Source organism: Larus michahellis, chromosome 11, assembly GCF_964199755.1.
Source record: "Larus michahellis chromosome 11, bLarMic1.1, whole genome shotgun sequence".
In the NCBI taxonomy this organism is placed as follows: domain Eukaryota; kingdom Metazoa; phylum Chordata; class Aves; order Charadriiformes; family Laridae; genus Larus; species Larus michahellis.
In genome coordinates, this window is record NC_133906.1 from 21,552,813 (window position 1) to 21,579,026 (window position 26,214).

The 26,214-nt window shown below is 55.8% G+C and overlaps 4 protein-coding genes across 6 annotated transcripts; 2 read left to right on the forward strand and 2 right to left on the reverse strand.

Moving 5' to 3' along the window:
* Positions 1-926: 926 nt before the first annotated feature.
* On the reverse strand, positions 927-4,848 carry THOC3 (THO complex subunit 3). Of its 2 annotated transcripts, none has more exons than XM_074603915.1 (6): positions 4,401-4,848; positions 3,780-3,936; positions 2,716-2,920; positions 2,215-2,376; positions 2,024-2,124; positions 927-1,674 (listed from the first exon to the last, which is right to left on the reverse strand). In XM_074603915.1, exons 1-6 carry the CDS (start codon positions 4,581-4,583, stop codon positions 1,511-1,513), a joined length of 972 nt encoding a protein of 323 aa, XP_074460016.1. In that variant the 5' UTR covers positions 4,584-4,848; the 3' UTR covers positions 927-1,510. The 2 variants fall into 2 exon arrangements, with proteins under 2 accessions (XP_074460016.1, XP_074460015.1); XM_074603914.1 differs by having other exon boundaries at positions 4,377-4,696.
* SIMC1 (SUMO interacting motifs containing 1) lies at positions 4,663-12,864 on the forward strand. 2 transcript variants are annotated; one of them, XM_074603911.1, is made up of 11 exons: positions 4,703-4,846; positions 5,621-5,836; positions 6,398-7,135; positions 7,380-7,600; positions 8,340-8,409; positions 8,814-8,959; positions 9,404-9,583; positions 10,037-10,165; positions 11,134-11,290; positions 11,372-11,456; positions 12,417-12,864. In XM_074603911.1, exons 1-11 carry the CDS (start codon positions 4,721-4,723, stop codon positions 12,635-12,637), a joined length of 2,289 nt encoding a protein of 762 aa, XP_074460012.1. In that variant the 5' UTR covers positions 4,703-4,720; the 3' UTR covers positions 12,638-12,864. The 2 variants fall into 2 exon arrangements, with proteins under 2 accessions (XP_074460013.1, XP_074460012.1); XM_074603912.1 differs by lacking the exon at positions 5,621-5,836 and having other exon boundaries at positions 4,663-4,846.
* Positions 12,865-14,682: 1,818 nt separating this feature from the next.
* Positions 14,683-22,477, reverse strand: KIAA1191 (KIAA1191 ortholog). The gene is made up of 7 exons (XM_074603916.1): positions 22,272-22,477; positions 21,999-22,189; positions 20,562-20,688; positions 18,829-18,953; positions 17,409-17,515; positions 16,954-17,090; positions 14,683-16,517 (listed from the first exon to the last, which is right to left on the reverse strand). Exons 1-7 carry the CDS (start codon positions 22,297-22,299, stop codon positions 16,309-16,311), a joined length of 924 nt encoding a protein of 307 aa, XP_074460017.1. The 5' UTR covers positions 22,300-22,477; the 3' UTR covers positions 14,683-16,308.
* A 274-nt stretch (positions 22,478-22,751) lies between these two features.
* ARL10 (ARF like GTPase 10) lies at positions 22,752-25,988 on the forward strand. The gene is made up of 4 exons (XM_074603918.1): positions 22,752-23,294; positions 23,855-24,017; positions 24,224-24,399; positions 24,868-25,988. Exons 1-4 carry the CDS (start codon positions 23,103-23,105, stop codon positions 25,042-25,044), a joined length of 708 nt encoding a protein of 235 aa, XP_074460019.1. The 5' UTR covers positions 22,752-23,102; the 3' UTR covers positions 25,045-25,988.
* Positions 25,989-26,214: the final 226 nt, after the last annotated feature.

Genomic DNA, 26,214 nt, shown 5'->3' on the forward strand with positions numbered 1-26,214 from the left:
GGTGGGCGCCCGTCCCATGGACATCGCAGGGGCGCTTCTGCCCCTTCCCCCTGACTCTGGGACTCCCCTCACAGAACGACTGGGGATATCTCTGGGCTACAAGGGCTGTTTCTGGTGGGTCACAGCCTTCTGCCCCAATAAGAGCAGGGGCACGAGGCAACAAGCAGGCCCTGGGCAATGGGGTACCTCACGCGCCCCTCGCCAGGCAGGGCCCCTGGCAGTGCCTGGGCTTGGCACAGCCCTGGAGGCCTCCGTCAGAGTCAGCCTCAGCTTCGACTGATTTGCCATCATTTACCAGCAAAGAGCTCAGCTGTTACCCAGGCGGCATCAGCAGAGCAGTCACCTGGAAAAGCCTCTGTCAGAAGAAAATATTGGGGTAGGAAATGATAGAGATCTTGCAGGCAAGGTCTCCATCGCAGGCAGGCTGCGCCCACACCTCCTCCGCAGCGACCATCTTCCCTGTGACCCAGCACGCCGGGGGGGGTCAGAGCCCCGTGGCTCTCCCTGGGGAGTGGGGATGGGGGAGGCACGACTCGTCACCCCGGCAGGGGCGCAGGGAAGGGCTGTGCCCGGGGCCGGTGGCCGTGGTGTGGGACAGGTGGCATCTTCTGCTGGAGCCACGGCCCTGCTCCATCCCTGCGGGGTGCTGCCAGGTGGGAGAGGGGTTACAGGAGTGGGACAGGTCCCTGCGGCTGTCCCCATCCTCTGTGCGCCCTTCCTGGTGTCACTTGTCCCCAGCGTGGGGGCGCAGCGCCCCCTGGTGGGGCGACAGCGCAGGACACTGGGGACAGGCAGTGGGGACAAGGGGGACGGCCCCTCGACACAGACCCCTCAGCCAGGGCCCTGCCATAGCCAAGGGGAAGGAGAAAGGAGAAGGGAGAGGAGCTCAGCACCCCCCTTCTGCCCGCACAGCAGCCACAGGCACCTTCATTATGGAAGAGGATTTATCAAAATTAGAAAAAACAACCACACATACAAAAAAAAGAAAGGGAAAAAAAAAAAAAAGCTCCAGCTGGGGAAACATCCCCCAACTTGCATCCCCCCACCCCTCCCCTCACTGCCCCAGTGCGGGGAAGGGACACCGGGAGGGGAAGGGGCAGGCTGTGCTCCTGGGGCCGCCCTCGCCACCAGGCCATGCGGCAGAAGGGGACGGTCACGCAGCTTATCAGTGCTGGGGAGCCTGGAGCTCCTCTCTGGGGAGCCACCTTCAGTGACTGACTTTCTTTGGCCACTTGCCTTTGGAACAAGCCCCCCATGCCCCACAGAGGAGGCAGCGGCAGCCCTGAAACAGCGAGGGGGGCTCTGCTCGCATCACCTCCCCTCCTCCGCGGCACACAAGCTGCTTCTGTTATAAATGCTCCTGAAAGCAGTGCGCACAGAGCTGAGCCAAAGATCGCAGCACTGCCAAGCAGGCAAGGAGGGGGGCCATGTCCTTACCCTGTCCTACACTAACTAAGCATTCTCCCATCCCCGAGAGCAGGGAAGCGTTGCCTCCCCCGGTGTGGTTTCATTAGGAGTCATTGGGGAGCCCAAAGAGCTTGACAGTGCCTGCCTCCCGGCTGCTGTCGTATTTGCCATCTTTGTCATCACAGGCGAAGGCCAGCAGCGGCCTCTTCGGGTGCCAGGCCACTGTGAAGGTGGGGGACTCGCACTGCACCTCCCAGAGCTTCTCTCCTGCATGGAAAGAAGGCCACATCAGCCTCTGCCCCATAGCGCGCCCCTGCCACGTCAGCACGCTGCCCCGCAGTGCGCACCAGAGCCCAGCACCTGCTTCTTCTCTCCCGCGTAGGGCAGAGGACGAACACACACTGCTTCAGCGCCTTTTAATCACCTGGTGACAAGGCACAGACATGACAGGCACGTCTACCGCAGACTAACGAGGCAGAGGCTCCCCCTCATGGCGCTCTGCTCTGCACAGCCAAGCGGTTCCTTAGTAAACCAATACTCCCAGTGCCCTCCCAGCTCCACCAGCACTTCTCCCTCCAATTCCCTCCTTGCTGTTCCCCAAAAGCAAAACCGTTACCTGTCTCCACCTCTGCAATATCAATGAAGTGATCTTCCGATGCTGATGCCAGCATCTTCCCATCGTGGCTGAAGCTCAGCGTTCGCACAGGCCAGTCAAGCCTGCAGCAACAGAGCGAAGCAGACGGTGAGCCATCTCCCGCACGGTCACCGGAGAGGGGAGGAAAACAACTTTGGGACAGCACTACTTACCTTGAGAAGCACCTCACACACACCAGTTCATCCACGTCCCAGAGGCTGACTAACGCGTCAGCACTACCCGTGGCAAAGTACTTCCCCATGGGATCGAACTTGATGCAGATGCAGTTTGAAGGATGGGCGTTGATGGACTGAATGGGTTTCAGCTCTGGGTAGCTGTGGAGACGAAGGGAGAGGGCAGGAAGCAGTGAGAAGAGTGTAGGATTCACGGGCAGGTCGGACTGGGGCTGTGAGAACCAAGCTGGTGCAAGGCCAGGCTCTTGGAAACCTTGAGCATTGAGTGACCGAGGCAAAGCATCAGGGTCACTCCTGGGCAGCCCAGCCCAGCCCAGAACTGGGGCAACCTCAGCTCCACGCAAGTTCATTCCCACCAGAGGGCTGGGAATCACTGGGGTGTGGGACTCAGGTTCCCGAAAAGCAGCAAAGGGGCTGGCAGACTGATGTCTGCCGCAGCCAGCTCAGCTACCCTGCCCACCCACTGCCACAGGCGCCTACCTGAGGATGTTGATGCAGCCGTTCCCATTAGTGAGGAAGAACATGTTGTTATCGTTGTTCCAGGAGATCTCGTTCACCTCAAACTTGAACTGCTCCTCAGCTTTGGAGCGATGTGTCTTGGCATCAATGAAAGTGACCACGTCATCCTTGTTCCCCACTGCAATGGTCTGTCCATCAGGGCTCCAACAGATGTTGATGTTCTCCCCTGGAGGGACAGAAAGGCAGCAGGTCCCGTTTCCACCCAACAACCCACAGCAGCCACAAATTAAGCAGACAGGCAGCTTTTAATCCTGATCCAAGGCCACAAACTGCTCCGTTAACTCCAAACCACTCCCAAATGGGAAAGACTGCCAGGTCTGCAGTCTAACGCACAAACCCTATACAGCAACTGTCCAGCAAATACATACACTTATTGAAAACTGAACAGGTTCAAGCCCAGATGACTACATCACTGCTCTTCCCATTTCAGCTAAGATGGGACCACAGCAACCACCAAACAAGATCAGCTCAAAGATCCTCTAAACCCAGTGATCTTCAAGATCCAGAAAAACCAGAAGCCAACAATAAATACATATGAATAACAGTAAAAACAAGGCAGGTTTCTGTTTGCCATCTTACAATGCCATTTCCAGCCCTGACAATTAAAAATTGGAGATTTCCAAGGGCAAAGATGGTATCTGGGTTAACCAGCCCATGAATTCGAATAATTGCTTTCTGAATCCACACAAACTTTTACTTCCACCATGGCTCTCTGCAAACATGACTTTCGCCAGTCTCCAGCCTTGCAGCCCACAGACTCCAGATACAAGTACACAAGACGTTTTAACAGTCAGCATCATATTTCAGTAGTTTCTCCAGTCCTGACAGCAGAGTAAATCAGCCCTCACGTTCACTGCTGCTCCTTACAGATGAGTGCAACACAAAGATAAACGCAGTCAGCAAAGATGCCCCCATCGCCAAACACCTAGAAGAAGGATCCAAAGCGCTGTGCTACTGCAGCCGGGTCCCACGCAGCAGAAGTTCTGCCAGGACCCAAGAGCCCTCCCGGGAAGGCGGGGACTCACCTTTGGTATTGACAGTGGCGATGCACTTGGTGGTGCGGACGTCCCAGATGCGGATGGTTTTGTCCCCCGACGCCGTGACGAAGAGGTCAGGGTTGCTGGGGTGCCAGCAGAGCTGATCCACGCTGTCCCCATGGCCCCGGTAGTTGTTCTCCTTCACCTGGAGGGAGAGGACAGCCATTCAGGGAGGGATGAGCCCAGCTCTACCCACCTCCTGCCCCGGATCCCGGTATGCTGCACCCTGCTCCGCTGTCGGTTACCAGATGGGGCAGGAGCCCAGCCCAGCGCCCCACCACCATTTCAGTCACGCTTCCCACCGGCCTAGAGGAGCCCCCCCGCCTCTCCAGCCAGGCACCAGCTCCAGCCCCGGCTCCCCGGCCCCGGCCGGTGGGCTCCTCTTCCCGGTACAGTCCCCGTTTCCAGGCCTAGTACCGACCACCGGGGCCCACTCCCGGTTCGAGCCACCCGTCTGAGCATCTAGACCCGGGAGGGGTCTTTGGTACCGGCCCGAATCACCAGTCCCAGCCCAAGGGTTCCCTGCGTGCCCCGGTACCGGCCCGAGTGGCCGCTCCAGGTGTCCCCCGGTGCCCGGTAACGAACCGCGCGGTGCCGGGAGGAGCTCACCAGCCGGTCCTTCTCCAGCAGGAAGACGCTGGCGGTCTTGTCGAAGGAACCGGAGGCGAGGCGGCGGCCGCAGCAGCTCCAGGCCACCGAGTGCACCTTGGCGCCGTGCGCCGGGAACTCGCGGCTCCGCGTGTTGGCGCGGAACAGCTCCTGCATGGCCTGCACGTAGGGCGACAGCGCCATGGCGGCGGCGCCGGGGCCGCCACCGCCGCCGCCACTGACGCAGTTTCCGCCGCGCCGCTAGGCCCGACCCGGCCCCCGGACCGAGCGCTGCCCCCCCCCGCCGCCGCCAGCCCGTGGGGGGCGGAGCTGCCGCCAAGATGGCCGACAGCGTCGTCCTCATAAGCGACTCGGAGGCTGAGGGCGGCCGCTCGCCACCGCCGCACCGGCGTCGCTGCCGTCGCCACCCGTCGCCGCGGCGGCGGAGCGCGGTGCCGCCCCCCGCGGTGAGTCGGCGGCCCCCGGGGCGGGGCGGGGCGGCGGGGCCTCCCGTCGGGGGGCGCGGCACCGCCTGCCCCTCACAAAGATGGCGGCGCTTCCGCCGCGGCCGGGGAACGGGAGCCGCGCCGGGACATGAAGCCTCAAGGGCCGTGGAGGGGCGCAGCGTGTGTCGCAGAGCCGCGGCCGTGTGTTCCCGGGCAGCCCGGTCCCCTCCGTCACCTCCCTCCTGGCCCTAAGGAGGGCTCGGGTCCCCCCGGCCACCTCCCACCAGCAGAGGCCTGGTCCCCAAGCGTGTCCCCCTGGGGGTCCCAGCCGTCTTGGCCACAGCCCCCCGCCATGGAGCGTCTTGGTCCGAGGAGGGTCCCAGCCGGCCAGGACTCAGCCCCTCGGTGGGGATCCAGCCCTGGGCCATGGTGGGGCAGCCACTGTCCCCCTCACCTGGGCCACCCTGTGGACAGGGCGACGATGGGCTGGTGTGGTGGTGGTTCAGGGCACATTTTCCGTTGGCCCCAGTTACGATGCAAGTCTCCAACACCGGCAGTTCCGTGGCGTCCGGGGCAGCGGGGACTGCTGGAGCCAGGGCAGCCCCTGGCCCTCCAGGGCTCCACCGGCATCCCGGAGCACGCCAGGCCTGCTGGGTTTTGTCACTTCCCCAGGCTACACATGGCCTCTCCTCGGGAAAGGCAGCAGGGCTGAGTCAGGGGAAGAAAAAAAGGATTTAAATTGTCCGCAAAACATGTTCCTCCTTTGAGACGCTGAGGGGTTTGTTTTTTTTCAAGAGCAAACAGGCTCTCACCCCTCCCGGGCACGTCGAGATCCCGAGAAGTGCCGTGTCCTGCCTGCCGGAGGTGCGGACACAGCTGCCTTCCCCTGCCCACCCCTCGGACAGGCGCGTCCTTGGAGCTCCGGGTGCTGCATCACCCGGCGAGGCCCGGATGGGAGACCCCAAAGTCTCGGGGCTGCCTCAGCTCTGGCCTGGTGCCATGGATGTGAAGGTAGCTCTGTTCCCAGCCGCTCGGGTCCGTGCAGTGGGTGAGGCTGTGCCGCAGGGGCGGGGGTGACGAGATTCGGATCCTGCGCTGCTCCTGCCAGGAGCCCCTGGGGATGGGGAATGGCAGCGCTCGCAGGGCTCCCCTTGCCCTCCCTGCGCACCGCAGCAGGGACGGCTTTTCCCCATCCTGGGAGGAAGCTGAGCGGGCAGCCAGGCGCGCTGCAGGCCAAGGTGAGAGGTGTTTGGAGCAGAAGACACAGCCATTTGCTGTAAGGAACCCGGGGGGAGCCGGGGTTTGTCTCTGCCAGGAGCTGGGAAGAAGAGCCCGGGCTGGGCGCAGCCATGCCGCCAGGGGAGGCCAACGCTAGAGCTCGGGCTGCTGCCTCACAGACTGCCCCGTCCCCTCAGCCAGGCAGCAGCGTGTTTGTCCCTGGTTTCTTGGTCTGCTGCCAATGGGCCCCTTTTCCCCCTTGGGCTGGGTTGTCAGTGCCATCGCAGCAGAGATCCCTGGCAGGGGAGGACCGAGACACCATCACTGACAGCGCTGGCCCTTCTGTCCCCACAGGAGATTATCGATCTGACCTGTGAGGACACGAGCACAGACCCGTCACCGTGGAGCAGCCTCACCATCATCGACCTGACGGAGGACACATGCAGCCCCCCCACCACTGGCTGGGCTGACCGGGGCCCCGGGCAGGCTCCTGCTGCCCCAGCAGCACACACGTCCCATCCCCAGCTCTGCTCCACCACAAAGCAAGAAACAGAGGCAACATCGGGGCCGAGCCCTGCTGCACCCTCGCACGATGCTCCCACGGAGCCCAGCACCACCACGGACATGGCAGAAAGCACAGAGAACTGGAGATGCTTCTCTCCCGTCTCCAGCTGCCACAGCTGCTCCTGCAGCCCGGAGCAGAACTGCAGCACTACCACTTTTAACAGTGACTTGGGCTCCCTGGCCAGCATGCAGCTGGGCTCGGACCTGCTGTCCCCGTCCCCCTCCAGCCTGGACAGCAGCAGGAGCTGGAGATCCTGTAGCCCAGAGGAAGAGCCTCCCCACCTCGGCCAGCAAAGGGAGCTGCCCCCAAGGCTGAGCCCTGCCCCAGCCATCCCCCCAACGCCAGCGAAGGCCCAAGAGCCTTTGCTGGAACCAGGTGACTTACGACACGGAGCAATCCAGCAAGTGATCCCAGCCAGGTCCAAGGCTGACAGCAAAGCCTGGCTGAACAAACTGCACTATTTCAGGAGGAGCGGAGTCCAGCACCTCTTCCTCCAAGGCATAGCACCCAACAGGGAAACACAGCAGGTAAACAGGGTTCAGAGTAGCCACTGCCAAGCCTGGCTGGAGCCTGCTCAGAGCAGCCCCTGCAGTAGAAGACGGAGCAGGGAAAGCTCCTGCTCTGCTTCCCATTTCGGGGGAAGCTTTGCCAGGCAGCTGGGATCTCTGGTTATTGCAGTTCCCTTCGCGGTGGGCCCCACATCACAGCTGGGTTCCTCTGTGTTGGGGAGAGCTGGTTTTCACCCATTGCCTTGCCTTGCCTTGCACGCAGCGGAAGCCTGACCTCATCCCCAGCGGGAAGCTGAGCATGGTGCGCACCACCATGGAGGAGAACTTCCTGGAGGGCACCTTGCATTTCCTGGGCGAGTTCGTCTCCTGCCAGCACCGTCCCCCCAAAGAAATCATCTCCCACCTGATCAGACAGATCCTGTTGAACCCCCACCAAGGGGAGATCCTGAAGGACACCTACATGCTGCTGATGAAGATCCAAATGTACGTGTTCCTTTCGCGATGGTGCCCTGGGGCTGTCTAGGTGCTCCGGGGGGCCTGCCCAGCATAAAGGTTATTCTTCCTGGTCCTCACCCATGCAACAGGGAGCGATTTCCCCTGTAACCCAGGATGATCCTCCTGTGACCAGCACAGGCACACCCCGGGCTAAGGGTGGGTCAGGACCATTGCTGGCCCAGACAGCAGCAGCTAAACCCCTGAGTGGATGGAGGAATGGGGGCGGTGAGAGAGGCAGGGGATGCTGAGACAAGAGGGAAAGCAGCTCCAACTACATCATGAGCATGCTTTAATCCTTTAGTAGCAAGCCCACACAGCGCAGGGACAGCCTGTGACACTAGGGAGCATGTTTGCCTTGCTCCTGAAGAGATCTCGTTCTTCTCTGCTGTGACATGGCAAAAATGCCTTCCCTGGGCTGCAGCAGGGGCCATGGGCTGGAGGTGGCTGGAGCGGTTCCCCTGCCGCCCTCAGGGTTCCTGCAGAGAGGCCCAATGTTTTGTGAGGCCACAGGCCCAGGAGTGTCGATGTTCTCCATGGAATACCGCCCCAGTCAGGTGCTTCTGAAAAATGAATGTAGTCAGGGGAGGAGAAAGGGAGAGGGCAAAGGTGGGGAGGAGAAGGCAGGGCAGGCCCCTGAGCGAGTGGGCTGGGGAAGGGCCAGGGGCTGCCGTGCTTCCAGGCAGGTGGTTGGGCAGTTCAGCACAAATGGACAGTGCTGTCCTTGCAGGCTCCATCCAGCCAACGTCGCCACGGTGGGATGGGACTGGACGCTGCTGAAATACATCATGGAGGACCAGGTACTTGGCACCGCGTGTGTCGCACAGGGCAGGGATCATCCAGTATGCGGTGCCTGAGGGTAAGCGTTGCCCCAGGGCCTCATGGCCGTGCCCTGCTGCAGAATGGGCCAATGCAACACGCAGTTTTATTGCGGCTGCTGAGGGCAGCGAATGCTTAGTCTGCTGCGCAGCTGTAGGCACATTGTGTCATCTGAAGAAGACACAGCAGCAGAAAAGGCCTCATTGCCCCAATGCAATGGTACAGCAGGTCCAGCCAAGCCCCTGGAGCACGGCCTGATCCAGGCAGCCCCTCCTGGAGCTATTCCTTGGTCATGTAAATCAGCCCATTCCTGAGACAGCCAAATTCCCAGATGCTTCTTGCCCTGCTGCTCTGCCAGGCTCATACCGTCTCCATCTGCCCTCAGGAGAAGCCCCCTGGCTGGCTCCTCTTCCTGCAGTACGTGGTGCAGACCCTGGAGGACGACTTCCAGGAGAACCTGAGGTTGCGCCTGCTGCAGAAGTCAATTGCCAAGAAAGTGCTTTCGTGTGACACGTGCTTCAACAATGTCAAGTAAGGGATGCCTCGTCCACCCCTATTCTCTAACCAGATGCTGACAGGCAGGGGCTCAGGGAACACTTGTTGAGACTCCAGGTTAGACTTTCCAGGAAACCTGCTTGGGAGACAGAGGGAGGTGTAGGGGCCAAACATAAAGAACAGGAACAGGTTTACAAAAACAAACCCCCAGAGATAACGCAAGACATTTGTGGCCACAGCCTAGTGGGCTTTTCCCAGAAACAAGGTCAGATTTGCATTGCTCAGGACGGGACTGAGGAGGAGGCAGTCCTGTTGACAACTGCATAAATCTGCTGCTCAACAGAGCTGCTCTCTAGCCTCTCCAAGCAGATGAAGAATGCATCCCACCCTCGGGGTCTTTCCTTGAACTCCAGGTGGATCTATTGGTCAGAATGCAGCAAACCAGGCCTGTCCCTGCTAACGTTCCTGTTTCTGTCACAGGGAGGTGGTCGAATGGTTGATCACAGCAGTGACAGGAGTCGGGTTCTCCCAGCCCCAGGAGCAGCCACAAGAAATTACATCCTCTTCAACAGAAGCAAGGGCTGAACACAGCTCATCTGCACCATGTCTGGCCAGCCCTGACCAGGCAGAGGTGGCTCCACCAGCTTTCTTTGCCCAGAGGTAAGCCCCAGAAGTCCTGGCTGCTTGCTGTCAGTATCGTGGGGCCCAAGTCAGGGAGAAGCCAGAGTCTCTCCCTGTCAGGTCAGGGAAGCCAGGCTGAATGTAAAGTTCTCCTTTGAGGTAGACGTACACTCGGTGAGCAAGAGACTTCCTCACCTGGTAGGAAACTCTCAGTGAACGTCCTCCTCTTACATGTAGCATAAGGCTGGAGCTCTTGGCCCACCGCCCAGGCTGCCTCATGCTTCTCCACCAACACCCAAGGGCCCACCTGGGGATTAGCTCTGCTTCCAAAAGCATCAGATTCAAAAGCCACCAAGAGACACCAAATCTAGCCTGCTACGTTCCCCTGCGTCTTTCCCTGCAAGGTGTGAGGCTGAACTAGGTGCCATCCCCACTGCTTTACTTTGCAAGCCGAGGGTAGTGTCTCCTGGTGCTGACTGTCTCTCTAACTAGGGTGATGCTCCTGCTCCAGCGGATGTTGTCCATCGCAGTGGAAGTGGACAGATCTCCCAACTGCAGCTCCTGTAAGATCGCAGATGTGATATTCCCATTTATACTGAGTATTCCCCTGAGGAGCCAAAGGTGAGACAAACATGTACAAGGCAGCATCTGCCTGTGTCAGCAATAGTCTTACTCCTGATCTACATCCAAGTCTGGATGCATAAAATACTAGAGGGTGTAGAAAGACAGGCTCATTTATGACTAGCCAAACACATGGTTGTTGGACTGACAGATCCCATGGAGAAAGAACATCACCAGCTGAACGCATCTCCCCAGCTTGTGTGTTTCTGAGAAAAGTTGATTCTCCCACTTGTTAAAGTTGCAGGACCTTAAAACAGTAAAGCCGGTCTGAAAAGCAGTACTCTGCATCAGCATGGTCACGTACTGGCAAACTCAGCACTGATTCCCAGGGACAACTGAGAAGCTCACCAAAAATATGATGCAGTTCTTGCAGCTTTGCCTTGACATGCTTTTGTTTGCTTTTCTGAGAAACACAGTATTTGAAGCCAAAGCACAAGGGCCTGACTGACTCTAGCATAGACGTGAGACCACTAGACCCAGAGACGTTTCAAACCTACGCTTGCCAGCCCCAGCAGGCAGCCCTTTTGGACCCTTTTAGCAGAACTCTGAGCACTCTGGGTCTAACCAAGACAAACTGACTCTAAACAAGCTATTGCTCCTACCAGGACAGATCTCCTAGATCCGGCTGGCTGCTGACCCCACTTCACACTTGCTTGGCTGTGCTCCCTGCAAGTCAGCAGGAATGGGTAACTTGTGCACAGGCTGCTGGGCAGGGTGAAGCGAAGCAGCTAAGCTTGCTTCACAGACTGTACCGACCTCGAGTTGCCACAGGTCAGACCCAGTGACGTAAACATGCCCGTGGCCAAGCTGCATAACAAATGTCGCCCTATCACATCTAGTGATTTTCCTTCCACTGCACTGCTGAGCACCACCAGACCAGCACCACTGGGACACCAGGAACATGCTACAGCAGTTGTCCCTGGTCAGGCTGTGCTGTCTCACTCAGAGTAAATCCCTTTATCTTCCAGGGAAGCTTTCTTAAACACCATGGAGAGTCACCTCCTGCGCTGTAAACTGCTAGAGCTGCTGTTCCAGCATAGTTGCGATGTACCCACAACCTTGCCCTTGTCTCTGGCCAAGATCCTGTACTTCCTGAGCCACTCCTCTGTGCTGCTGCAATACCAGGTATCCAGTCCAACCTCTCCTTTGCCTTATTTTCTCCTGAGAAAACCTCTTCTAATAACCAAATACTGTTTCCTGTCATAGGATGAAACAGCAACATGGCAAAGATGGGATGAGATGCTGCAGTACCTGAGTTTGCTGCTGATGAGTTACCAAAATGTAATACTGGGTAAGCAGCCTGTTCTGGCCTTGATAAACACAATCTCATCAAGACGCTGCAGTAAAACAGCCAAAGTACCCTTCCTCCTCTCTTCTCATAATTCTTGAACTCCCGGCCACTGAGTCTTAGAAGGATAGTGTGCCTTCATCCACGCCAGTAACTATTCCCAGCAGTCAGAGCAAAGAGCGATGTTGCATCAAGCAGAGCACCCAACCTGCTTTGGGAAGTTTAGCCCCTAAAAAATAACCTGCTTCCTAAAGGATCAATCCCAGCAAGTACACATGGGGGTGCGTTGTACCCACTGTTGTCTAAGTTGCACACCCAGTGGGTGGAAGAATAGGGTGGTTTAGGAGGAAAAGCAGAAGTCAAAGGCATGGTAAAGCCAGGACACACTTAGCAGACCGGGCAAGGAGCACCACCCACAGTAGCCATGGAAGGAGCAGTATTTCTGACCCCAGGAGAGCAGCACAGTCACAGAATACTCCCTAAACTCCCTAAAGTTGTTTTACCAGAAAATTCTTAAAGTCCCTTCCCTACTTCAGCTGCTTTAGCCCAGGGTTAAGGCTCTCATGGAGGAATGTAGAGGACAACCCACCATCGCACATGCACAGAGTTTTATTCTCCCTGAAGCCCTAGATGATCACTGTTGTTAAGCTCTTTGGAGACACTCCTTTGCAGCTGGAAAGCTGTCCAGTCTGCCACTAGCACAGCAGAAGAGGATGCTACAAGCCCCGCCCCCTCCCCATTTCTTGGGCTCTCTCCACGGGCAGACCAAGCTCCAGGAGGGGAAAGTACCTTCTTCCACCAGGCTAGTCTTGTGCAGCAGCAGCAAGGAAACCATGAGAGGATCAGCACAGTTCCCAACCGCTCCTCACCACGGTGCTGCCCACGGCATGCTGCGATCTGTCCCTGAACAGGTCAGGCAGCCCACTGTGTGTTGCCTCTCCCCACCAACATTTCCTCTTGCAGGGCACTTGCGGAGCTCACTCAACGACCGGATGGACTTGATCATTCAGAAAGCCAAGCCCAAGCTCCAGGACAGCGATGACATCAGCCATCTGGACGTTCAGCTGAAGATAGAGGACTTCATCAGCCGAATGCAGGAGGCCCTGGGGCAGCCTTTTCCCTGGCAGATCATGGAGAAACTGTGCATGCTTCGGGAGTTGTTCCTTATTGTCACTGCTACCTGATGGAGACAACCACTGCGGCAGGGGGCACAAAGAATTTCACGTTTCCTCTATAAAACCCCATCAGAACCCCCATCTCATGCTGCAGTTGCAAGTGTCATACATCTCATGGGTTTGTTGATACATTTCTTCAGAAAAATGCCTGGTTTACACGGTCCCAGAATTGCTTCATTCTAGTTTTACAAGGAACTTTGTACACTTTTAAAAAAATAAATTATTTTCGTATTTGCTGAGACTCTTCCATCTTGGTGCCAGCCCTGCCCAAGGGAAGCACAGAGCTCTCAGTGTACCTTGGGATAGCATTACACAAACACAGCCATAAACTGACAATAGTTTGTACAGCCAGCAAAATGCCAAAATACCTGTTCAATATTTAGGGAAAGGTGATAATATTTAAGAAAAAGAGCAGGTGTGGGCTGCAGTGAGGGCATTCACAGTGCAGAGATCCTCAAGCTATGCTAATCAGGAGAGGAACATCTCTGTTCCAAATCCAATACATCTACATGACTTTGCCCAAGGTGATTAGCACGTCAAGAGGGAGGACTGGATAGCAGCATCAGCTGAAAAGGCTGCGCCTCTTCCAGAATGCACTGAAGTGTCTGCAGTGCGGACAAGCATGCGTGTTATGATGAAGATGAATGTTCAATGCAAATACACTGCCATCAACTCCAATCACAGCTGAGGCCAGAGCACAATTAGGCATTTCTATAGAAAGCCTGCTCAGGCAGTTCAGAAGCAACAGAGGCTGGGAGAGGAGAAAGACTCCTGTAGCTGCCCCACCACCCCTTTATCTGCCTCTGTGGCAGGCAGCCCTTGGCAGGGTCCTACTGAGGAGACCAGAACCTAGGAGCATCGAGCAGCACAGTCACGGCCAGGAATGGAGCAGTCCTGATGTTAGTGCTGCACACACTGAAGACCCAGCAGCTGCTGCACAGCGAGACCTCCTACAGCAGCCTGGCTTCAGTGAGCCCAGAACTGTTTGGAAGGATCTGACCTGGGACTCTCAGGTTTGCTCCTTGTTCTTTAAGGAAGCCTCTTCCCAACTGCCAGATGTAGAACAAACCACTCATCTGCATGACATTGCTCCTAATCCAGGAATAAGCCATCCAGGGAAAAATGACGTCTATTTTGTGCGTAGTAGCCAGAAGCATTCCCAACAAGTGCTCCCTGCTCTACAAAGCTGCTCTTCCTGCATGGTATGCTCACCCAGGTATGTTCTCCAGTTAAGTCCTTTTAACTGGATTAGATTTCTATCATTAGATTAGAAAAGAAGCTGCAATCCAGCAAGAGGTCCAGAGTTATGGATGTTATTTTGTGATATGTTGGTCATATCCCCAAGAATGATGTTGGAGTAAAATACAGAAAGTAAAATGAAATTATCACACTAAGAGGCCGCACTTTAACCCAGCCCTTCCAAACTAAACTATGAGATTAGCCTGTGTCACCAAGACCTGCAGCAGTAGCCTGTACCAGAGTACTTGGGTGCTGCAGGATCCGTTTCATCCCTTTTAGATCTGCTAACGCTCTAGAAGCACAGGAAACACCAGTGTTCAGCTCAGGCATCCCCAGCCCAGGAGAACTGTGTGCTCTATCAGCAGTACTTTGGCAGCTACAAATGCTACCGCAGCACTCAAACCAGAACTTTTCAGAGGAAGGCAAAGCAGAGACGGCCACACCACTGGGACCTGGGCACCTCTAGGCAAACAGCAGCCTGGCTCTCACACCCATGCCCGCCTCCACAGTACAGGTGCAAACACAGCACACAAGCTGCAAGAGAGGCAACCTCACGAACATGAAGAACACCATTGGAATAGCTCAAGAAAAGACAAAGACTGCATGTTTAGTTTCATCTGCACAAGCACTAAGACAGGACTGAGTCCGGCTTTAAACCCACTCTCCCTGTCAAAAGGGAGTTTCAGAGAGCTAACATTTTACCCTAGTGCAAGTGCTGCCAGAGCCTTGTTAGGCAGAACCTTGACCCCACACTCACTGGACAGCCCCAGTTTCTTCCACTGCTGCTTTGCCAGCGCTAACGCACACCAAGGACCTCCATTCACAACGATTTTATTTTCTTGTAACAAACAAACAAAAAATCATACACATTAGAGACATGAATACAGACAACAAATAAATTAATGTCAAATGACAGACTGATTGCCAAGGTGCAAATGAGCAGTGACAGTGAGAACTGCTGGGTTGGGTGGGAGACTTTCAACACAACACACCATTGGCAGTTCTGTTGAAGCTTGAGAGGAAGCAGAGCCACAAAACGTGCTGCTTCAGAGGGGAGAGCAACTAGCCAAGCGAGCCAACCCTGCCTCACCCTCCAGGAGGAATGTTTGGTTTAAGGCAGAAACCCCAGAGCTCAATGGTTACCAGCTGTTAAATAACCTCTGTATAGTGTCCTGGCAACAGAGAAGCTTCCAGTACCAGATGCAAGGCTGCTGCTGCCACCTCGCCACTAGAGAAAGCCTGCTGCTGGCCGAGGGAGCTCTGCAACACAATCGTGAGATCAAGAGAGAGGAGACCTGTTTGCCACAGGACAGGTGAAGGTTACAGAGCAACACTGCCTATAATGCTTAAGGGATTAGATGTGGAAGTTCCTTCCACTTTTCATGAAAGCAAGTTTTAGCTGTTCCCAGTAACTGGTTCTGACTTGGCCAACAATTACATACAGCTGTACCAGAGCAGGGGGGAATGTTTAGCCTTGATCTGCCCTCAGTCCTCCCCCAGCCCTGCAAAATGCATTTAATGATGATAAAGAAAACCCAACTATTTGAGAAGTGCCTCTGGTGTCCAATACACTTCTACATGATTCAGAAAAGATACTAGAAAAAAAAAAACAAATTAAAGCAGCACCCAGAGTGCCAGAACATCAGTAAGTCTGTTGTCTAGGAGAAGGCAGGACAGTGTTGTTTTGCAAAAAGAACAGAGGAGGATTACTTGGTTCAAGCCACATCAGCTCTGGTCATTTCCACCTTTTTGGAGGAACAGGAAGAGTTGGAGGAGAAGCAATTCTTCCTTGTTACTGCCAAGCCCCATTAGATTCTGCTCCCTGCCTTTCTAATACGAGCATCTTAGAATGGTCACTGCTCCATTTTTCCTTTAATAATATCCAAGAACAAAGACATACTAGGTGTTGAACTACAAGGTCACACTGGATACTAAGGGAGCACCACATTTAAAACTGACCCACTGCATTCCCAGAGCAACTTCTTTCTGGCAGTTAATGGTCCAGTTGCTTGTTTTCATCATTTTCTGCTGGCGTTCTGTATATGCCAGACAGAACCACGGTCCTCCTGAGGATACTGCAGCACTGAGCAGGACAAGACAATCAGACTACAGGCAGACAGGCCAACCTGCTTGCACACCACATGCAGTCCTGTCCACAAAACATGGTTCAAGGTTTCACTGTGGTGTAGTGTACCGGGAAACACATCTAGTGCAGCCTAGCAGACCGAACTGGTGCAGTGCAGCAGACAGGATGGTTTACATTGGTTTAGTACTAGTGCAGGAGTTTTTTCCAAGACTGGCTTTAGGAGGACAGTCACAGCTGTGTCCTTTTGAGATGAACAGCTGGAAGGGAGACTTTCCTATTTTACTGCAGCACAATGGGACAGGGAAGCAGAGCCTAAGACACCCTGTAGCCCGCTAAAGACACCAGAAGCTTCTTCTCAGAACCCGGTGGGAGTGAGCACATTCAGATCCCGAGGTTTGATATTATGGGACCGTGGAGATTGTTTCCTCCCTTCTGTGATTGGAATGTCCATTTTGGGTGGCTTGAAGGTGACTGGATCCTCTGGCATCCTAGTAGCCTGAGCACGCATCAGCTCCATTGGGGATGGCTTCTGGGCACCCTTATAGGATTGGATGGTAAATCCTCCTGATGAAAAAAATCACAGCAAGTAAGACCTAGGAAAAGCCGCCAAGTCCTTTTTCTGCTGCTGCCAGGAGTGAGCTGTGTCACTGATGTTCAACACTGCAGAAAGCCTGTGCAAGACCCAGCAGCTTCATGTCATCTAAAGCCTATTCCACATCAGTGGCTGGCACTCCCAGTTGTGGTTCCAGACAGCAAAGACAGAGTGAAAATCTGTCACCTTCACACCCTGCCCTTCCACTGCAGCTCAGTGCAAGTTATGGCTACTTTCAGATCCTTGGCATACGTTTTACCTAACTGCTTTATATTTAGGCACAGCAATTATATGAATAGCACGCATTCACAAGGCAAGCAGGATAAGACTCCAGAAATGGCTGGCAAGTTTGCTTTGTGACAATTCTCCCATAGCTCTTGCAGGGCAGAAGATTTTTAGAGGACATACCTGGATCATTGGTGGATTTCTGGATGGCTTTGGGTCCAAAAAAGCTCCATCTTTCAGATGGCAATTTGTCCCCACCAGCTTCCATGGCAAAGTCTGGGCCAGTGACAGAAGTAGAGGATCCCTGACTAAACCAACCCCTAGGAAAAAATCATTGAGATGTAGAAAACATGAGAATAAATACTTCAAGTGGCCCACTGTGCCAGGAACTTTACATATAGTTATCAGGGGCAATTTAAACAATCTTAATAGGTTTGTTACCACCCAGGATGAAGATATGTATGCCCAAGTTCCACAAGCTTTCCAACATTTGGATCTATCCAACACAAATCCACAACAGGGGCTGAATTTCACCCCTCAGACAGTCCCTCACTGGTAAGAATGTTATTTGTAGCAGCTCCCACCTCAGCAGCCTGTAGGAAACCAAAGGCGGCAGTGGTCTGCCAGGAACAGAGTACCTGCTTTTATGCTTGGGAGAGGAGTGGGGGGTGCTGCTTGGAGTGGACTGCGCAGAAGAAGCCTGTTTGTCATCTTTTGTTGTCTCTCCACTCTGCATTTTTAGCTTCTGTTAGGAGAGGCAAGAGAAACACAGAAGCAACAGAGCTTAAATACAAGACATAAGGAACAAACAGCAAGTTTTATTGTCAAAACTGGACTATTGTTTATATCACAGGTGATAAAAGATTTCAGTGTCACTTCACCTAAAGATAACCCAGTATTATAATACTTGCATGCACCCCTCAAGCTTCTTTCCAGATCAGATATGAGCATTTCAGAAGTGCACTACACTCAAGACATCCTCCAGACTAGAGGAAGTAAAATCACACCCATAGCTCACTCTGCAATTCAGAGTCACCACCCAGCAGTAACGCGCTGCCTCAACACCAGCATTCACGGGGAGGCTGCAGACGTAGCAGAGCTACCTTACGCATTAGTTCTGGTACCTGGTAACAAGCCTAAATGCCACAGCCACCATTTGTCCGCAGCACTTTTCAGAGCAACAAAGCTTCCAGGCACACAAGTTCTTTAATGAAGGTGAGACCAGACCTCGTACAGAAGTCTCGAAGCACTAGACCCTGAGAAGTAACTCACTACAACAGGATGGGAACACTGCTCTAGAACACAGCACTGAACTGCACTGGAAGAGTACGCCTGGTCATGAAATAAACAGGAACCGGGTGTATGGGAGCCAGGTTATTACAAGTCAGACAGTACAAACTGAACTTTGAAGAAGTCACTTGAAGGGCAGTTATAGTTCAAACGCCAACCACACGGGCACCTTCTCAGAATGTTTCCTGTGCCTATCCACGCCATGCTAATGCAATTCACCAACACTGTTATTGAAACTTTGACCTTGTGGGAGTACACTCAGAGTTCACTATTAAACTCCAGCTGCAAGATTACTGTGGGCAACTGAGCTCACCAGAAACATGTTGATTCAAGACCTTTGTCTTTATTTCCAGTAAAAGGCAAGCCCATTTCATCTTTCATCTGGGAACTTCCACATCAGAAATGCAGGGTTTACAAGTTCTCTTGGAACAAACAGTTACAGCAGTCAACTGCACAGCACCATGCAAAGGTACAGCAAGAAACTAGATTCTGGGTAGGGTTGTCCCCACTTGCAAAGACGACTGTGATAGTCTGGCATGACTGTGCAATGCGACAGATTTCAGAAAAAAGTTTGTTTCAAAACTATAAAAGGCAAACACTAACTTTAAAATACAAGAGGGTAACCTTTGTTACACAGTAAGCTAAAAGCCTTCAGAGGAAGCAGTTTATGGAGAGTCCTAGCAACATGCTCCAAAAGTTATGTCACCAGATAAGTGTTAAGCTAGTACACAACCTACATGGAGAAAGGCAGTGCAAAACAAGCCTTACGTGAACTGCCTCTGCCACTCGGTGATACTTGGTCTCCTCTGTAGTGAGGCCTTTGTGGGGAGTGTAGCCAGCATCTCTCAGTCCTGCCTGCTGCTCAAAGCGCTGAATGCTCTCCTGAGTCTGCTCTGGAAAGGACAAGAGCACATCTTCACACAGAAATGCCACCACAAGGAGTTCTGGCAAACAAAGGCAACTTCAGCAACCAAATGCAAGGCCTTTTTTTCATCATTCATACCGAGATATTGTGGCAAGTTGACAGAGGCAGCAAAATGAAGCTAATGAGATATTTTGACTTGAAAACTATCCTGAGTCATAGAGCTAAATCAGATGAACAGCGATTTGTCCTAAATCACCAGATGTATTACAAATGCAAAACCTGCAATTAAACCCATCTTGCCCCAGAAGCTGCACTCCTAATTACAGCTTCCTAAATCCAGGAGACCCCAATAAGCTGGACATTTTAAGTGGCCCTCTAGATTCAAGGGAGGGTTTTTTTGGCCAACAAAAAAAAAAAATGAAGTCTTCTGAAAGACTGACCAGACTTGGCTAATCTGACAATCACAGCCTTGCAGAACAGCTGGTAAAGACTCCCGGTGATTCTAGATAGGTAAAATTAGCTATTTCAGCCAAATACAGAGCCAGCATCTAATACACAGATATCAATTTCAGTTATGAAATATATAAGCACTTCCACCCCCGGCATAAGATGCTCACTCCCTAGTGAAACTAAGAAAAAAGTCAAAAGGAATTCAGGCACAAAAAGATTACTGGAAAAGCTCAATGACTTCTCTAAAACAGATAACACTTCCCATGTTAATGTTAAATTATTTTCAGGGATAGTGCACTGTATGTATGAGAAAACTGGAAGACCTTTGTCTGTTTATTTCCAGCTTGTGACTGAATGTTTTCCTGGGAGGTGGAGGTTGAGGCTCCTGACTTCTTACTGCAGAAGAACATTTTCAGGCCATCATGGTTTTAACTAGATTAGCATTTTATCATTAGACTAGAACAGGAGCTGCTTTTTCCAGAAGAAAGTCCGTATTCCTGAAAATCTATAAGCCTTTGGAAGCATTGCTTGGATGAAGCTCAGATCCCAGCTGCTAGAAGAGGAGGCAGCAGGGACAGATTAACACAGGAATAATTCCTCTTGCTGCAAATGGGCATGTCTTCTCTGCAAACGTAACTGACCCAATTTGATTTTAAAGCATCATGATCTACCAGGTTTGTTTTTTAAAAAGTGTTACAGTTAGCAAGACAGCTGCTGCTGCTATTAACTAACATAAATGCCAGCAAGTGCTCCATTAGCACAGTATATCAGCTCTCCACACCACTCCGGTTAATTTTTAGAGCTTTACCTGTCATTCAGAAATACCAAGTTAATAAGCAAACAGAGTAGCAGCAGGAGCTGCCTCTGCACTCCAGCAACAAGGTGGCGTGGACTGCAGTATCCTATCAGCAGGTAACATACCCTACACACCTCCCTCCCTCCTCACACACCTCCAGCACCCACCCACCTCTGTGGAAACGCAGAAGCAGTAACTGCGGCCTATTCCCTAATTCCTTGCTCCTTCTAGAAGCATCCTCCAAATAAGCCTCATACAGCTCAAGAGCAGAGTCTGAACCCACGAGCTGTCCAGAAACTCTGGCAGTTACCTTGAGGCATTACCAAGCCAGAGCACGCTCATGTGCCCACACACCCCATTAGCCACCACATCAGAGGTGAGAGCTCTTACTTGTAATGAGAGAGTTCATGATGATGTGAGTGGCCTTGGCCTTCACCACAGGTACCTTGTTCACACTTTCAGTAGACGATGAAGGAGTTATGACGGGTGCATTCATGTTAGCATCCCCTTCCTCAATCTGTGGAGAAGCAGCAGGGTACAGTTGAAGACAAGAAAGTATGTCAGCACCTTGCCAGGACACATCGCTACTCAAATGAGACACAAGGCCAAGCTGCTCTAGCAGCTAGCCTTCATCTCATGGGAGGAACCCATACACTATTCTCACTACAGCCCAGGAATGTTTAGAGCTTGAACCTTACAATTCTTAGCAATGAACAAGCAACTTGCATCAAACATTTGAAAAACCTACCAGGCTCAGAGCCAACAAGTTGTTAGTCTAAGTACAAAAAGGTGAACAGGAAAGAAAACAGAACTTATCTACTTCCATTCTTAGAACTGCAAATTGGACTTCAAGGTCAACTGGGCAAACGCACCCTTCCACAGACAGCTCAGAAACACAAACTATTTACAGAATGGCAGTCACACAGATTAGAGGCTGGTGTTTAGACCTTGTTTTCCCCCCTCATTTGTTCTATCAGTTTCTTTCTCAGTGGTTATAGCTCTAACACTGATGATGAGACCCTAGCAACAAAGAACCAAATAATAAATGCTAGAAAACAAGAAATCCTGTGAAACACAGACTTCCTCCCTCCTAACACCAGAGTTACTGTTCTCTGACCGGACAGTTTGCTTTTTGTGCCAAACCACAACTTTAGGTTTTCTTCCATGAGAAAGATTTTAAAACAAAATGAGGTGAAAAGTAGAGGTTAAGCTGAAAGGGACGCAGAGCTATTTACTTCCATTCAACAACATTTAACTTCACTTCAAACTTAGACTGTAAATTTAAAAGAGTTGGTCCTGCACTCAAAGCATCCCTGTAGTCATTTCGCAGAACACTTTGGGTTGAAGGGACCTTCAAAGATCATCTAGTCCAGCCCCGCTGCTGCAGGCAGGGACATCTTTCACTAGACCAGGTTGTTCAAAGCCTCCTCCCATCTGACTTCGGACACTTCCAGGCATGGGGCACCCACAGCTTCTCTGGGCGACAGGTTCCAGTGTCTCACCACCCTCACAGTAAAGAATTTGCATCCAACTGAAAACTACCTTTTTGCTCTGATTTCATTACACCTGGCAAAGGCTTTTTTTACCCATAAACGCCTCCTGTAAGCAAGGAGACTCCTAGAACAGACCTATCTCAACCATGCCCCGGTGTTCCCTCAACAGAGCCAGGCAGCAAAGCCGGTCCCTTGTCCCCAGCACCTCCCCCGGGCTCCCGGGGGGGGCGGTTGTGCCGGTGCGGTGCCTCGGCCAGGCCCGAGGGCCGCCCTACAGCCACATGCAGGAGGCAGGCCTGGGACAGTGCCACCGCGGCAACCGGCCAGCCCGTACCTTCGAGAGCTCCTGGTACTTGCGCTCGGGGATGACCGGCTGCTTCCAGAGGACGTTGGCGCACAGGTCGGCGGGCGGCGGCGTCATGGGCGCCGTGTCCTCCAGGGCGTCGTCGTAGCTGAAGGCCCGCCGCGGCACGCCGAGGGGCAGCGACATCTTGCCCGGGCGGGCCCCGCCGCCCTGCTCCAGCGCTGCGGACAGAGAGGGCAGCGCTCAGCGCCGCGGCCTACCCGGGCCCGCGGGGGCGGAGGTGGGGAGGGGTGGCGGCCTTACCGGGAGCGTCCGGCTGCCGCGAGCTCATGGCGGCGCGGCTGAGGCTGGCTGAGGCTAGCGGGGCTCGGCGGGGGGAGGCGGGCCGGGGGCCGGTGGACCGGGCGGCACCATGGCGGACCCGCACGGGACACACCGACACCGCCGCCGCCGCCAGCGGAGGGAATCACACCCCCCCGGGAGCGTTCTTATAGGCGCGCAGATCTCGCGAGAGCTGGCGGCGGCGCGCGGGGCACGCTGGGAGCTGTAGTTCAGCCCTCGATGGGGCACGGTCAGCCGGGAGGGCGTGGCTTAGTGGAGGGGGCGTGGCCGGGCGATTTGCCGCTGGGGGGGCCCGCCGGGTCCGGACCCGGCGGGGTTTGGGGCACGGGCCGGGCCGGGCCGCCGGTCCCTGCCCGTCCTGGTACACCCGCCGCCTGCTCCCGCCCGACCACGCTCCGGCCCCCCGGCAGGGGTGCCCGGCCCGCCCACCGCCCCGGCAGCGGGGCTGGAGGCCGCGCACGGCGGCTCCAGGGGAGGCCCCGCAGCCGCTCCCGGTAGAGGGATGGGTTGCGCCACCGGGCAGGATTGCCGGCACAAACGAGTCGCGTGGGTGCCGGGCTGGCGTGGCGCCCCGGGGAGGCTCACGCGTCCGTGCACCGGCTGGGCGGGCCCTGCTGCCTCCCGCCCCGCCTCCCTCCCATCCATACAGCCCTCCGTCCCCTCCGTCTCTCCCCCACCCTCCCCGCCGTCGGAGCGGCCCCTTTAAGCGCGGCGGTGACGTCAGGGGCGGGCACAGCTGGCGCTGGCGCGCGGCCCGCGGGCACAGCTGGCGGGGGCAGCTGCCGGTGCGGCATGGGTCCGCCCGGCGCGCTGCGGGAGCTGACGCTGGCCCTGGGGGCCGCCGTGGCCGCCCTCGGCTCCCTCCTCTTCATCGCCGTGAAGATCTACTTCCGCGGCACCGGCACCGGCACCGGCACCGGCTGGGGCGGATGGTGGGAGCGGGAGCTGCGGGAGCTGCGGGACCGAGCGCCCCCCGGCGACGCGGTAAGCGGCGGGACAGACCCTCGCCGGGATTCCCGGCCACAGGGCCGGGATCTCCCCGGGATCCCCGATACCAGGAGCCCATTACCGGGATCTCAGGGCGGGGATGGGGCAGGGGGTCGGGATTCCTCCGGGTTCTTCAGATCCCCGAGACCGTCCAGCTGGGGACGGGGCAGGGGGTCGGGGTCGCCCCGGTGATCAGCCGGCTGGGGAAGCCCGTGGATCGCCAGCGGGATCCCTCAGAGCACGTGGGGCTGGGAAAGAGGGAGTGGGGTCAGGACCCCCGTGGGATCTCTCACCAGGATCCCCCTGGAGCTGGTCACACTGGATTCCCCAGGATATTCCACAGGATGACAGCTCTCGGGGACCTTCCTGCAACCCGTCCTGATGGGAAAGGGGCTCCCGGTCTGAACCACCCCTGGAGCCCACCGGGATGGAGATGGGGGCACGGGGGCTGGGGGGACTGTCAGGACCCCTTGCTCCAGGCTGGTCCCTCAAACAGCTGCCTGAACGTGGGGCTCGGGGTGCCGGGACCAGCCCCACACCCTCCTGTGTCCCCACAGCTGGACTGGCGGCAGGTCCTGGTGCTGGGGCTGGATGGGGCCGGGAAGAGCAGCGTCCTGCACTACATCTGCAGCCAGAAGGCCAGGGACCGCATCGCACCCACCCACGGCTTCAACTCTGCCCAGCTCTTCGTCGAGGGGATGGAGATGGACCTGCTGGAGGGTAAGGCTGGCATGGCCCTAAGGTGGCCTCAAGGTGGCCCCAAGGGCTGAGCCCGCACGGCCCAGAGGGTCCCCCCACCCGCTGGCACCAGGCTGGGGACACCGGGCATCCCGGGCAGTGGGAGGTCTGGTTCCCTGGGGTGCTCTCGGGAGGCAGCAGCCCCGCGTGCCCCCATGCCGGTGCCTGATCCTGCCCGTCTCCCGCAGTGGGCGGCAGCCAGAACCTGCGATCCTACTGGCCCCACTACCTGAGCGAGGCCCATGTGCTGGTGTTCGTGGTGGACTCGGTGGACAGGTCGCGCCTGCTGACGGCGCGCCAGGAGCTGCACGCACTGCTGGCCGCCGAGCCCCGGCTGCCACTGGTTGTGCTGGCCAACAAGCAGGTGGGTGTCCATCTGTCCATCCAGCCCTTCAGCTGCCCCCAGAGCTGTTTCCAGTGAAAGTGTCCCTCCCCAGGGCCCCGAGGGGAAATCCTGACACCTAAAATCCACCAGCACTTGTAAAATCTCATTTCTGGGGGCCCGTCTCCTTCAGTCTTCATCAGGAGGCGTGGCTGCCGTTACCAGTGCCCCGGCAAATGAGTTTCAGGAGAGCACCCAGGCGGCAGCATGGAAAATCGCCGAGGGGAAATACATTCCCAAGGCAGGCGGCCAAGCGCGTGCCTGGTGCTGCTTCCCCTGAGCGTGTGCCAAAGCGACTCCAGTGCAGCAGCGAGGCAGCCCTGCCTGCGCACCATCCCCGCCAGGATGGGGCTCCTGCCAGCCGGCAGCATGGCTCCCAGCACTGCAGCCCCCAGCACTGCGGCCCCCGGCACCGCTCCCCTCCTGAGCGGCCGCCTCTCTCCCTCGCAGGACAAGAGCGATGCCCTGAGCACGGCAGAGCTGCAGGAGGAGCTGGCCCTGCACACCCTCAGCGGGCAGCGGGAGCTCTTCCTCCTGCCCACCAGCGCGACCTGGGACAGCCTGAGCACCGCCACCAGCGTCCTCCACGTGAAGAGCCTGCTGGTCACCCTGCTGTCCCAGCCCTGAGCCCACGGCAGGGGCAGACAGGCTCCCACCCCGGTCACGGCTCCTCTTCGGGCTCTGTGGAGGCGGCTGGGTGGGTGCCGCTGGAGCTCAGACTCGCTGGTAGCAAGCTGCCAGTCCTGGGGCGTTCACTGCACCCCACCAGGTTTGGGGTTGAGCTGCCGCACGGCTGCCCTCGGGGAACACGAGCAGCAGGCTCTGCTCTCTGCTGCGGGGAGAGGGCAGCCGCCTCCCCCAGTTCAGGGATGAAATCTCCCTTGGGCTGGAGGCACAAGCACAGCTCTTACCTCCTGGTGAGCGGGTGAGCGGGAACGTGCAGCACAGGGCAGGGCCCTGCACCTTCATGGAAGCCCTGCGGGATATTTAAATGAACGGGGCCGGACAAGCGAGGTAGCCCTCTTGCCCACTGGCATCCCAGGAGATGGGCTCTCCTTCCCAAAAAACACGCGGAGTTACTGCTGGCGAGCCCTGCCAGTATGGTGCACACCAGTGGGAATAACCCAGGCTGTTCCTCACCGGGGCTGAGCACAGCTCTCAATTCCCCCAACTGTATTTAAATGTCATTTAAACTGTATTTAAACATCTCCTGTCTAGGAGATGAAGGCAGGTTTTGGGCAGCCCTGCACTTCCCCATCACCCTCAACAGGGCTAAAGACGGGCTGTTTGATAGGAGCTGCACTCAGCAGGCGTTTGCCCCCCTGCCTGGTCTCCCTCCCTCTCAGCTGCCGCGGGGAGAATGGGAAGGAGCCAGGCTCAGGGCTGCAGGAAGCCCTGCCTGCAGGCGGGAGAATGCTGGGTCCGGCCACGGGATACCAGCTCCTGGAAAACCCATTGGGGAAGCTGGGGAGCACATCAGGGAAAGGGAGCACAGGCCGGCCGGTCCCTGCTGCGAAACCTTTTGTACAGTCGCTGCTTCCTTTTATCAATAAAAGAGACTGCTCACTCTGCGCTGCCCTCCAGCTCCTTGGCGGGGAAGGAACCTCCAGCCCGGTCTCCCAGGCTGCAGGCAGGAAGGTCGCTTGTGGGGGAAGGAAGCAACACGTGGCCCCGCTCCAACCTCTGCTGCCTACAGGGAAATCAGCAAAGGCCCAAGCGCCGCCCCCAGCCCCGTTGCTACAGAGGGTGACATGCACCCCATGCCCGTGTCCCGCGGGTCGGCACTGGGAGCTCTCC